General features: G+C 34.4%; 1 protein-coding gene across 4 annotated transcripts in view; it reads right to left on the bottom strand.

Annotated features, from left to right (window-relative positions):
* Positions 1-13,035, bottom strand: part of Slc4a4 (solute carrier family 4 member 4) — a 434,785-nt gene that overhangs the window by 75,463 nt on the left and 346,287 nt on the right. For all 4 annotated transcript variants that reach the window (XM_090343454.1, XM_090343451.1, XM_090343452.1 and 1 more), the window contains 2 exons: positions 3,845-3,978; positions 186-457 (listed from right to left, as the gene is read on the bottom strand). In XM_090343454.1, the coding sequence (XP_090199580.1) occupies positions 186-457; positions 3,845-3,978 (406 nt within the window). The remainder of the gene's footprint in view (positions 1-185; positions 458-3,844; positions 3,979-13,035) is intronic.

The following is a 13,035-nucleotide window of genomic DNA, read 5'->3' on the forward strand; positions in this document are numbered from 1 at the left end:
TTAGTTCAACTCTGATTAAATCACTAGCAAAAGATGGCTCAGACTTCATAGTCAGTAGAAATTGCTCAGAGAAAATAAAATGAAACAACTTCAGAGGACCATTATACCATATTAAAAACTTGCAAGCACAAAGCCTCTGTCTTTCTCCAGACATTGGTTAAATGCTGGGACTAAGTAGCTCTCACCTGGGTCGGGTGGCACACAGACACAGGAAAAGTGAGTATTGTATCCCACTTTGAAGTCAGAATTGATAGGGTAGTAATCTGCTAGCTTGATCATCTTCTTGAATGCATCATAGATAAAGATGAAGCTAATTAGAGAAGAGAACCCCTCCTCTGTGAAACGAGTGAAGTACTGAACCAAAAAGCTGGCATCGGTGGCAACCAAAATGAGACACAGGAAGGCTGACCACAGGCCAATCCAAAGTCGAAACTCCAAGTAGTCAAAATTATGGTCCCTGGAAATAAGAAAGATAAACGTTTTATCTTCTCCTTTGTAAAACAAAGAGAATGTAAAATTACTCAATGACTATAGAATTATTAAAAAGACAAGATCACCTTTAGCCACTCTGAGAAAGCTCAGTCTTACTCAGAAAGTCTTAAGAATTTGGTACTGTTTTATCACAACAGAAATTATTCTGGATGTCTGAGAAAAAGTCCACATTAAATGCTTTGTATATCATTTGTATGTGTATAGTTCATTAATACTATTTCATCCAAGATACATGATTCTTATATTTACAGAATTTACAGCATATGAAACAGATGCAAGTTTGCTACCTATTTTCCATTCTATAGATGAGTTGAGTCATTTACCCGAAGTCATGGATTACAGGTGTGAGGCACTGATGTCCAGCTTCCAGTTCTCTTTATGTTTATAAACCCTACTGATTATTCCTCATTATGTTCTCATGAGGGAAGTATGCTACAGAACAAAAACGGTGAACTAGGAATTCAAAATGATTCATATTATCATGCAATGAGTCAGGGTCAAAGTCAGAGATAAGAAAAAATGATTGCTTCTGAGCTAGTAGCCTTTTCTCTTAAAAGTTCCAAATAACCACTGTTTTTGATTCCCTGATAAGATGAAATTTACAGCAATCGTGATTTTACTGTAAGACTGCCAGTGAATGTTACAGAACTGGTGTTTAGAGGAGAGGAAGACAAGAAACCTCACTAACTAAATAATGGTTAGGATGCAGAGTCTGGGCACCAAGGGAAAACGCATATACAAACTTAAATCTTAGAACCTAAACACTATTCCAAAGCAACTACTCTAGGAGACTTTTATGCTCCCCAAGTAATTCAATGAAAATGATTCAAAATCACTAAAGCCAGTAGAATTTCATTATAAAAGCTGTATGCTCAGAGCAGCCAGAAGGAAGAGCAATAAAAGATGAGAAACGTTTACACACATTGGTGAGCAATAAGGACAAGCTGAACTTTCAAAACAAGGACTTATCTATATCTCCCCAAATGGTAAAAATCTGAGTAAGATAATGTTTGCTTAGTAAAGAACCTCAAAGATTATTTACTATGCTGAAGTGTAAAATAAATGATGCAAAGGGAGATATAACAGAAAGCACATCCCAAGTTACTGGGAACATGGAAAATTTCTTCCATGGATCATCTAATGGCCTCTTCATGGCTGGAATTCTGGAATTAGTGACATACGAAATAGTTTGAATCCGAATAAAACATTAGCATTGCTCAAATAGCAGACATGAATGAATAAATTCTCAGCATAAGTGAATAAAATAATGTTGGATGTATGTTGCTCAATGATATAAACCATGTTTTCTCAAATGTTTTTCACTGCCTTACAACTGTGTATAAATAAAATTTCTTGAAACTATGTAACATTACCAATTACCATGAAACAGAAGGGAAAGTGAGAAAAGAAATAGCTTAGTGAAAGGAAATAATCTCTCTCCTACCATTACTTAAAACAAACATTTTCTGTAGATTGAGGCTTTGATCATATTTCATCCAATAAATCTTTCTGCAAAGGTTACGCATGTTTGTTCCTGTTTATAATGCATGCTTGTTTAATCTTTCCACAAAGGCTTTCTTGTCTCACAAAATGTTTTCTTAAACATATAAAAACTGTTTGACTCTTCCTATAAACTGATATGACTAAGATTCCTTCCAATGTTCTCACAATTAGAGCAGAGGAAAGATTTGTAGCAATGGTCCACAGAAAATTCGCAGTATTATTAAAATGCAGATCTTGAAGCTCTCAGAAGACTTGTACTGGTATTCTCAACATAGATTGTTTTAAAGTTTCAAATCCTCATTCTTGCCTTTACTTATGATTTCTGAACACACAATGAATTTTTACAGTCATATAGGAGTACATAAGTCTATGAGGTAATTATAGGCACTATTCTGAACTTAAAATGCTAAAAATGTACAATTACAAAATTGTATGAAATTCTAAATGTGTGCTAAAATACCTATCTGTATAATTCACTTAATTTAGCATTTATCTTAAAATGATCCATCAATTTCTAAAAGAAAAATTGGTATCATTATTGTCATGTCTGCTGGCAGTCTTATGATTCTTTAAGAAGCATGGCTTTCCAAGATATGGAAACAAGAGCCATATAATGTGATTGTTGTTCTTAATGTACGATGTTATTTCTCATCTCTTTTGTTGTCCCTTGGTTATTCTCACATTGTTATAATATCTTACTTTGTTATCTGGCATATTGTATATATAATTATTGGTTTATTTGAAATAGGAAAGGGAAGCGGGGGAAAAGGGGGGGACAAAAACATGAGAAGGGGTATCAATATGTGTGAAGTAATGCACCTTCCATCTGGAGAATATAACTGTAACACTTCTATGAATTACAATAAAAATTTTTAGTTCAAAAAAACAAGTATGGCTTCTAGAGCCAGAAACCAGAAATTCAAATTTCAGCCCTATCATGGATTACAGATGTCACATTTTGTAATTTACTTACTCCTGGTCTACTCTCTCATCTTTAAAGCTAGTAAAGTCTCTATACCTTAGGGTTGCTACAAGAATTAAATGAGTTAGTATATAAATGTGCTTAGAATGATACCTGATATATAATAGTATCTGTTATTATCAATCAAGCTTTGACAACTGTCTTCAATAAAGAATGTTAGAACTGACATTAGGAGCTATGAACCAAGAAAAGAGCACAGTCTTTTTCATTAACAAACTATGTTTCAACAAGTCATTCTTGTTGAAGTCATTTCTTTACCACATAACACTTAGGATCATTCATGGCAGAAACTTACATTCTGATATAGGATTCTAAGGAAAACAAAATACACAGGCTAGCTACAGAAGTATACCAAAGAATAGCAACAACCAAGCAACAAGAAGCCAATACTAACTTTAGACTTGAGAAGGTCAAAGAAGAATGGAGTTACCAGAGTCTAGTAAAGGCCAGAGTCAGAGCGGACCAGCCAACGGACTCAAGCTAAAGTCTGAGCTAAGCCTGCCAGACTGCTGTGCTCAAGCAGAAAAGGGTGAGGAGAAACGGACATATACTGGGCCTTTTCTTTTCCTCCTTGTCATGTTCCACAGAAAGCCATAGGGCAAAGGAAGATGGAGCTACAGTGCTCAGAGATCAGCCCCTCAGCAGGAGAATAAGGAAGATAGTAATTGGAAAAGGAGTAGGCAAACGACATGGTAGAAGATCCTGTTCAGTACTGGACTATGTAATTGGCAATCAAGGTCCAATTTTACCCTCCCAGTCTTGTGACTCATTCTTGGATTTACCAGATTGTTATTCTGTGCTTTATCTGGACTAAATGTTCTATAATCAGACAGTTGTGATTGATAAATTATACATTTGCATACATACTTGCTGAAATTAAACAGGAGCCTCTCAAAAACTAAGACAGGTCCTGTGCTGCTCAAAATAGTGAGTGGCTGACCAGCAAAAAGGCAAAAAACAGCTCCAGAAACAGCGGTACCCAGGAAACTCTCCAACACACCCTAAAAGAAAAGTGAGATGGTCAATGAAATACATCTTTCTCATTTGTGTAGCCTGCAGGAAAATGGAAGTGGTATGTGGATATATTATGATGTCATTAGCAAACATATCAATAAAAATAAAGACCAATAAGGAGATTCCCAGCATTTATTTTACCTTGCATACATTTCAGTCTTTCCCTATTTCAGGGGCTGGATTCTTCCACAGAACTACACTGAGTTCCACAACTGGTGTATAGGAAGTAAAAGGTGCCTTTGATCCTTAAAAAGCGTAGAAGCCTCTCAACCTGAAATCACTTTCTATAATCCAACCAATTGGGCAGGATTGACCTTATTTGTCTCATGATCTGACTGTGCACTGTGATTCTCAGATCTCAGCCTCGTGAATAGCAAGCTTACAAATATGAACCACTGGAGCAGCAGTACATTGGTAAGTAGCTTTACAAAAGCCATTTCTAAGTAGCTTATTTTTTGCACAAAACCATTTTTCCTACATAGAAGCTTTTGAAATGAGGAGGGAAGCAAAGTAATTTCTAAGACATCAATTTCAAGAAAAATCTCATTAATATTCACTATCCAATAAACTTACACAAAAGCTTCAATAAATTTTACCTCACAGGAAATAAATGTAAATTGACATAATGGTCACATTATGGTCACATTTTCTACTTTTTTTTTGCCAGTCCTGTGCTTGAGGTCAGGGCCTGAGCACTGTCCTTGACTTTCTCAAGGCTAGAGCTCTACCACTTGAACCTCAGCATCACTTCTGGCTTTTTTCTATGTATGTGGTACCCAGGAATCGAACCCGTGTCTTCATGCATGCTAGGCAAACACTCTACCACTAGGCCAAACTCCCGACCCACATTTTCTACTTTTATCTCTAGAAATCAATGCATTCTTTTTACTTCAATGTAATAGAAGCAAATAATCATCAAGCTTCCACTGACGTTCAAAATCACCCTACCTTTATTAATCAATCACTTCATTCAAGCACAACATTTTCCATAATGGTGAACTAGTATATTTTCTATATTCTCCCTTTGTTCAAATGTCAGAATAATGAATATGTCTTTGGAGGAAGGCATTTTATAAACAAAATAGTATTTTATTAAGAAATAGTATTTTATCAAGGAATGATTTCCAGATATAAAAAGATGACAGCCCTTTATTCATATATAGCTATAAATCTGAACATTAAAATCAATGAAATAAACCTTTTTTTCCAGTGAATAAATTCTGTAGCTTTAATAGTTACAATATTTACTGATAATAATGGTGTTGAGCTGGGGAAGGGATCAAGAACTGCAAAGTAATAAGATGGTTTCTCTCACAGCAAATCAACCCACTCTCACTGAATACAGACAGTGCTCTCCACTGAAAAGTCTAGCAAGAGGGCCTTTCAAGGGATGTCACATTACGTGGATGTGAGTCCTAATGTTTAGCTGAAGGGTACCATTTCATTATTTACATTCATGCTTTATAGGTACATAATCTGAACAGTAAGGACAGCAGAGCAAGATGCATTTACACAGACAAGGAAGAATGGGATTCCCTTGTGTTCCACAAATAACATTTGCCCCTGATTTCATAAATGTGCAAATACTGAGATTCAAAAGGGTCAACTGATATGAATGTGCAAAGTTAACTTAAGAACTGTTTGGAATATATACTTACCTAACCACTCTCATTCTTAGCAAAGATAAAATGTATGCTGTAGGCTAACATTTTTTTAGACATGTAGATTTTCACTTCCTATGTATAGACAGTAGATTTTCCATGCTACTATAATTTATCTCCCTTTTCCTCCCAGAGCTTACATGAAACAGCAGGCTTAGCTGCTCTGTGCAGCAGGCAAGCCACATTCTAGGGGCATGGGATAGCATCTTTCTTCATTGAGCACACGGGAAGGCCTATTTCTCATCATTAGTGCAGGATCGAAATATCGCTCAGAGTGAACACACAGGAGAGTATAAAGGGCGGGGGAAGGGATTTGACATTTAGGATCCTCTAGTTGATTTGCCATAGCTGATAATCTGTGTGCTAGCAGGAACAAGATCTTCCTGTGCCTTCTCTCTTCTTCCCTTCTCCCTCCTGTTGTCCACTGCTCTGCCACATGCTCAGCCTGTGCTCAGTGCTCAGGAGATGCTACAGGAACTGAAGACAACAAGCCCAACTGATATCCTAGGTCCACTTATCAAAGGTCAAGAGGCTCATGCAGTAAAGATAGCAACCAATTTCTTCCAGAAAATGGTTTTGATTTATGGAAAGCCATGTGACTACTCAACAGCAGATTATTTTTATTTCAGGACTTGATCCTTGGGTAAGTGCTACAGTTTCCATTCTGTGGCTGACATGTTTGAAACAGACACAGGTGATTTATTTATACACATTGCACTGGGAACTTGCTTAACCTTAGAGAGATGCTTCTAGCATCTCTATTTTCACTGCCATTTTTGACATGTTTTTCTTGGCAACACAGAAACTTTAATAATAATTGTGTGTAAAGCAAACTATGAAAGACCACTTTTCTGATTTATTGTATTCAGTGTTTACAATGTTAAAAGGAGGAAAACCTAACACGGATGTGTGTACTCCTAATAACTATAAATCATAAACACAGTTCTATACCTGTTTTCTATACCTAAGAAGTCAGGTGTGGCAGGATCAAGAGCTACAGTATTCTAGTTTCTCTGGTTGGGCTTTCACCTTATTCTATTTCTACTCAGACCAAGGCCACTATGAACAGTAGAAAGTCAAAAGAATAGAAATCAAGTAACCTGAAGTTCAGACTGCTATCTCACTAGATAGCTGATGATAGTAAGAACCCCTACTCCACCTACACTGACTTCAGTTTCTTTGTGAAAGTCCAAAACAAAACCATAACCAAAAAATCAAATGACATAGTAAAGCAATGTACTCCAGAGTAAAGTTCATATGAAGACTCTATCAATTCTTCCATCAAGGACATTCAGCAAGTTATGTAATCTCCCTATGCCTGATAAAATTGTTTTATGTGCATTAGACCAGACAGTGTCTGTGAAGTGCTTAGCTCACTCTCTAATGAATCCAATCCTTTTGAATCTGGGCAGACACATATACTATGTCCATATGTAGACATAGATAAAAGTCAAACTAGAAAGTCTAAAAGATCTATAGTCCACAAAGATCTATCTTGAAGACAAGGCTATCTCAGCTCTTCCTGTTGCTCCTCAAAACTCATATTCTCTTTTCCGTAAAATCAATGCATACCTTACAATATAATTATTTGGACTGAATAAAATCATAAACTATAAAAAAGAGCCCAGAACAAACCATAAGTACAATAATGCACTAGTTTCCTTTCCTTTCTTGTTTCTCATAGTCCTCTTCTTGTTTCTACAATTTTTTTTCTTTGTGAGAAGAAGGTAATAGAAATTCTAAAAGAACAGCATGATAAAATGAATAGTTATGGCAATAAAAGTGTGTGTGGAGGGGGATCTTCTAATCTGTAGTATCTCCCAGAGCATATGAAGTCAATGGTAGTCCAGAGTATCTTCTTTTGTTAAAATAATTGATAATAAACAAAATACGTTATTTTAGAGGAGAGTGTGTAAAACCAAATTGAAACTATTTTTCTGATTATATAAGCATATAAAATTAAACTGTTTCTGCTTTTCAAAAACAGCAAAGAAAATTAGGATGAGCCCCAAAATAGCAAAATCAAATATAAAAAGAAAGAATGTTATAGGAGCAAGACTCTAAAAATGTCAAAATCTCCTCATGATGTATAATACTAGCATTTCACACCTTTCAGCTACTTATGATAAGGCACATCTAGTTCAAAGCAAGTACATTCAAGAGAATAAAACATTAAAATTAAAAGTGCATTCTGTTAACTTCATTATAGCTTGTCTTTCACAGAATGACTTGTTATTTCATGTAATTCTTATTCTTACTTGGATTAATAGCTATGCACTATTTAGGGAGGTTGGATGAAATAATACAAGGGGCTAAGAGCCAATACGAAGAAGAAAAATAGCACTGTAGCCTAAGAAAATCAAGTATTTTCTATTTCTTTGATTATATCCAAAACAGTAAGACTTGGAAATAGTCCAATGCATTAAAGGATAAAGCATTTACCAGCATCAGTGTAATACTTAAAGCTTTTTTAAAGCTTTATTTTTGTGTTAGCCATTAAAAAAGAAAATCTATCCCACATTTGTGATGATCTATATGAACTGTGTAACATGGTAAATAATATTAGTTTTCTCTAGAGAAATCTTTGAATGTGAAGTTTAGACAAGAAAAATGAAGCAGCCATTGGAAACAGGCAGTGAACTCTTGCTCAGTCGCCAAAGTTTAAGATCAGATCCCCACTTAAACTCAAGCCACATCTTCAAAAGTAAAGAAACATAGTATCTAAATCAAATTTAAGTCTCCTGAAAATTACCTGAGAAGCCTTATTTTTGTTTCCACTCTGAACAACTAAAAGGGGTGCTTTGAAAATGAGGCCTGAGGAGTTATAATTTTTTAAGTTTTCAAGTGATTTTTCTGTAGCCCTACCCTGAGGTACATTCATTCATAACCATCTCACCTCCTCCTTGAAAACAACATTAGCAATCAGTTACACAGACCACTTAACTACACTGGGAAGAAAATAGGACAATGAGCCTCATTTTTTTTTCCGCCAGTGGAGCTATAACCTATAAATCAGTGATTTCTCAACAGACAGATCGGCACCTCCAAATCATGTTACCACATACTCTGCTTAATGTGTTCTATTGTCATAACTAAGATTTCTCTTTAACCTGTCAGCAGGGACCGAATAAAAGCATAGACCTGAGAGACAAATTATCTCTACTTGAAGAAACAGTATAGGCCCCAAAATAACTAAAGTTCTTCAATCTCTGGTTGAACTGACTGGAATGAAAGTTATGGAGGCCTGACATTCTTTGAGGAGCTATGAATATGTATCTGAAACATCAAGTGCCAGGATAACCTTACAGCAAAATCAATTCCAGATGGATAGAAAAGTCTAAATTAAAACATGAATGAACTGAAATATCTAGGCAAATATTTTTCTAGTCTCAGAGTAGGGAAAATCTCTTTAAATATATCATGACAACACCAAAAAAACACCAAAAAAAGAGTTTTTAACCATATAACATATATATATATATATATACATGTCGAATCACAAACAAGGTTAAATACATGGTAACTCTATATAACATATTTTATATATTTTATACTATTTCTAGCAAGCAAAGGAAATATAATAATTATAAATGCATTTACTATAAGTAATGAGAAAAAAGAAAATGTCCTCAAAGGAAAATCTACTGAGGACACAAGTGTGAAGAAATGATATATAACTCAATAAAAACGTTGAAAGATATTCACTCAAATTTGAACTGAGTAAGAATAAAACATCCTTTTTCAGCAAAGGAACAACAAATACAAGAATAAAGAGCTTTAAAAACTAAAAAATTAATTAAAATTTTTAAAGCTAGCATATACATACTAAAGAGATGAAAATATAAACTGGGCACCAGTGTCTTATTCCTGTAATACTAACTACTCAGGAAGCTGAGAACTGAGAATCAAGTTTCAAAGCCAACTCAGGAAGAAAAGGTCATGAAAATCTTACCTCCAATTAACCTCAACAAAAAGCCATATGTGAAGCTTTGTTTCAAGACTTGGGTACCAGAGTTCGGCAAAAAAGCTAAATAAGAACATGAATCCTAAGTTCACACACATAAAACCATGTTTTCATAAAACAATGAAAATATATTTAAGTACCATACCATTGTTTATAAAAAGGACTTAAGAAAAATTGTAAATCTTACAACAGGAAACTTATTAAATATAGTACATATATTATTTAAAGTTATGTTACATGCAGATCCTAGTGAAGTACAAAATGTTCATGAAGTACTAGTGTTATAACACCTATATGATCTCATTTATGTAAAATCCTGAATATGAATCTGTGTGTTTATATGTATATATAAAAAACAGGTATGGAAAGATGTGAAAAAAATATATTGAAACAAGATAACTTTTGAAAGTTTTTGAGTTTGTCAAATTTGAAAATTTTTATGTTCATCAAAAATAAATTCCATTTGTATAAATTTCATTTGTGTTCATCAAAAATAATTTTCCAAATGTAGCATTTTTTAAATGAAGCATTATTTTGGGGCTCCCTAGTCTCCCCAAATCTTCACTTTTGGTACCCAGAAATATAGAGTTGACAAAGGCCTTTCAAGTGAAAGCACTAACTTAATTTTCAAAAATTAAAATTACCCCACTTTATCTAAGCAAGTTTAGTTCAGAACTTTTACAAGAGAAGAAACATACCTTTAATAAAGTTTTTTTCTGGAAGGAACAACAACTGATTTATCTTAGTTATGAATAATCAATACTGAATTCTTTTTTGCCACAAGCAAACTGACTTTCACTAGCCTATCAAATGAATCAAATTGTTTCATCCCAACACGCAGTTCTTAAAAACCTTTCTAAAACTAGAATATGCTGCTAGAGCCCATTGACACATCACTGTGTGTGCCATTTAAAGGAAGAAATGCATTTGGTGCCAAAGTACAACACTCAGGCAAATCAAAATTATTATAAAATTCTCAATAAAGAAATTACCCATTTACCTTAATCTTGCTTTTTCAAATCTTGCTTTTTATAAATTGATTAGGATAGGCTTTGTTAGGAAGAATCTACATTATCGAGGAACATTATATGTGCATAAGAAATGATACATTTCCAACTGAAGCAGATTGATTAAAAATTCTCAGCACAGCAGTATGTTAAAATAAAGTCTCAAATTTGGAGATGCCAGCTATAAATGTTCCTTATAATGAGACAACTTTGCTCAGAATGTGCTCTGTTACGCACCATAAATATCACAAAATTCACAGAATTCTAAAAATTTTACTGCATTCTTTTGCTGAAAGGTTTATGAAAATAGGATTGTTTACTCATGAAAAAAAATAAAATTACTTTCTTCACTCAGTCTTCACTGTGCTTAGTCATCCAGTCAAATATGGATTTAAATTAGAATGTTTTTCTGTATTCTATAAAGCTTAGAACATTTTTTATAACACTAGACTGGCTACAAATCATGAAAAGGCATGCTTTACACTAGTATCCTGTCTGTAGATTAAGCAATCCATAAACATTTGTTGACTGAGTTTTGACATGAAGGCAATGTTAAGTTTCTTTTTCTTTGAATAGAAAATCCTTAAATTAATAAATTATGGCAAGATATATTTATACATTAGTTTTTAACTACTTAATTAGAGGTACCTGAATAAATGTGGTACATTTGATTAGCAACTGGAACTACAAAATGATGTTATTGCAGGAATGGCTAGAGAGAGTTAGTTGTGTAAGAGCTCTGTTTTAGAAGAGTAAAGAAAAAGATCTTTTGTTTCCTTGAGGACACAGCAATGAAGCCAGAGTTCTACTTTGGTGGGAGTTGTTGCACTACTCCTAGACTTCAGAATGCTTATGTTCCAGTCTTCATTGCTAAAATCTAAGCATAGGAAGCAGATAAGTACAAGTTGGGGTGGGATGACAGATAAATGTAATGTATACTTAATAAGAAATTTATGGATACCTGTGAATACCTACTTGTTAAGTCCAAGAATATTCTCCTATCTCTCTGATGGGCAACATATGTATGCCAAGATGGGGGATTTCTTGTGCCATCCTCTATGTTGGCAGTATAGTTCAGCAGTACTTGGACTGTGACACCCTTAGCTGTTTTTCTTTTAAGCATTAAGAACAATTACTTCTGATGATATATAATATTAATAGAAGAAATTCATAGTATGTACATAAAATATATACTATTTAGTAACAATGTGACTGTAGTAGGGGGAACTGTTGGAAAGGTGGATAAAATGAGAGAGTAAATATGAGTGAATAAGCTCAAAGTGCATTATATATATTTGTAAATGACATAATGAAACCCACAAAAACTGTTACTGATGGAGAAAAGGGAAGGGCTTAAGAGAGAATATTGTTAGAAGGGGTAAGCTGATTGAAGTACATGATGTGCATGTAGATAAATAATAAAAACACCTTTGTACAATAAATTTATGCTAACAAAAATAAAAGCACTTTGTATATACTAAATAGATTTGTCTAAGATATTTTCTATGGTTGTATAGGTATCATCAGCTCTGAAATAAATCCTTAACTGTGAATTCCTGACTTCAAACAGGCAAGATCTCCTGAGCAGAAGCTGGCAGAAGAGACTGCTTAGACAACACTCACACCGTGACTCAGCCATGTTTTCACAACACGTTTCTACGCAGCATCCATGTCTATTTGTAGCCTGACAATAAGGGCCCTGTGTGAACTGTCTCTGAGCTGTCTGCCTTTAAAAGCAAAGACACTAGTCTCCGTTGACTCACTGGAGTTGCCTGAGCTTGAGAGAATAACCCACTGCCTCATTTATGAAATCATGTGATATTGCTGCAAATTATGTCAGCTTTTGCCAATTCTTACCCTGTTCATCTTGCTCTGATGTTAAAAAGCCAAATGAAGCCAGAGGACTTCAACTCTTAAAAAAAAAAAAAACTATGACACACTACTACTGGTATTCTGTGGGACCACTGAGATAGATAACTTTCATCACTGCCCTTGGCGTAAATAACACCAGTAAGAGATCCTTACCTCTTACTTTAAGTACTTAAAATTGTGTCAAAAACATAGAAGACACTCCATAAATACTTGCAAAGGGATGAATTAACCTCTGCCATATACTTGTGAACTGACATGGGCCTTAGCACCAAATCCATGAACTATTTCATCATATATGTCTATGTATACACAAACATATACACAATCATTTTATTTATCCCTCTTTTTCAGTATTTTTGCTGTCACTCTATGACTTCTACAAGTGGAAAATTATGTAGTAGAAGGACTTCATCAATATAGTTCTGAAAAGGAAAAGGCTTTGGAAGTGACAAAACATTGGATCCTTAATATTTTGACCCACAGAGACTTAAAAACAATGTGTTCACAGTTTCAACAAAATTATTGACAAATCAATGAACA

Source organism: Megascapheus bottae, chromosome 13 (assembly GCF_031878675.1).
Source record: "Megascapheus bottae isolate mThoBot1 chromosome 13, mThoBot2.hap1, whole genome shotgun sequence".
NCBI lineage: Eukaryota > Metazoa > Chordata > Mammalia > Rodentia > Geomyidae > Megascapheus > Megascapheus bottae.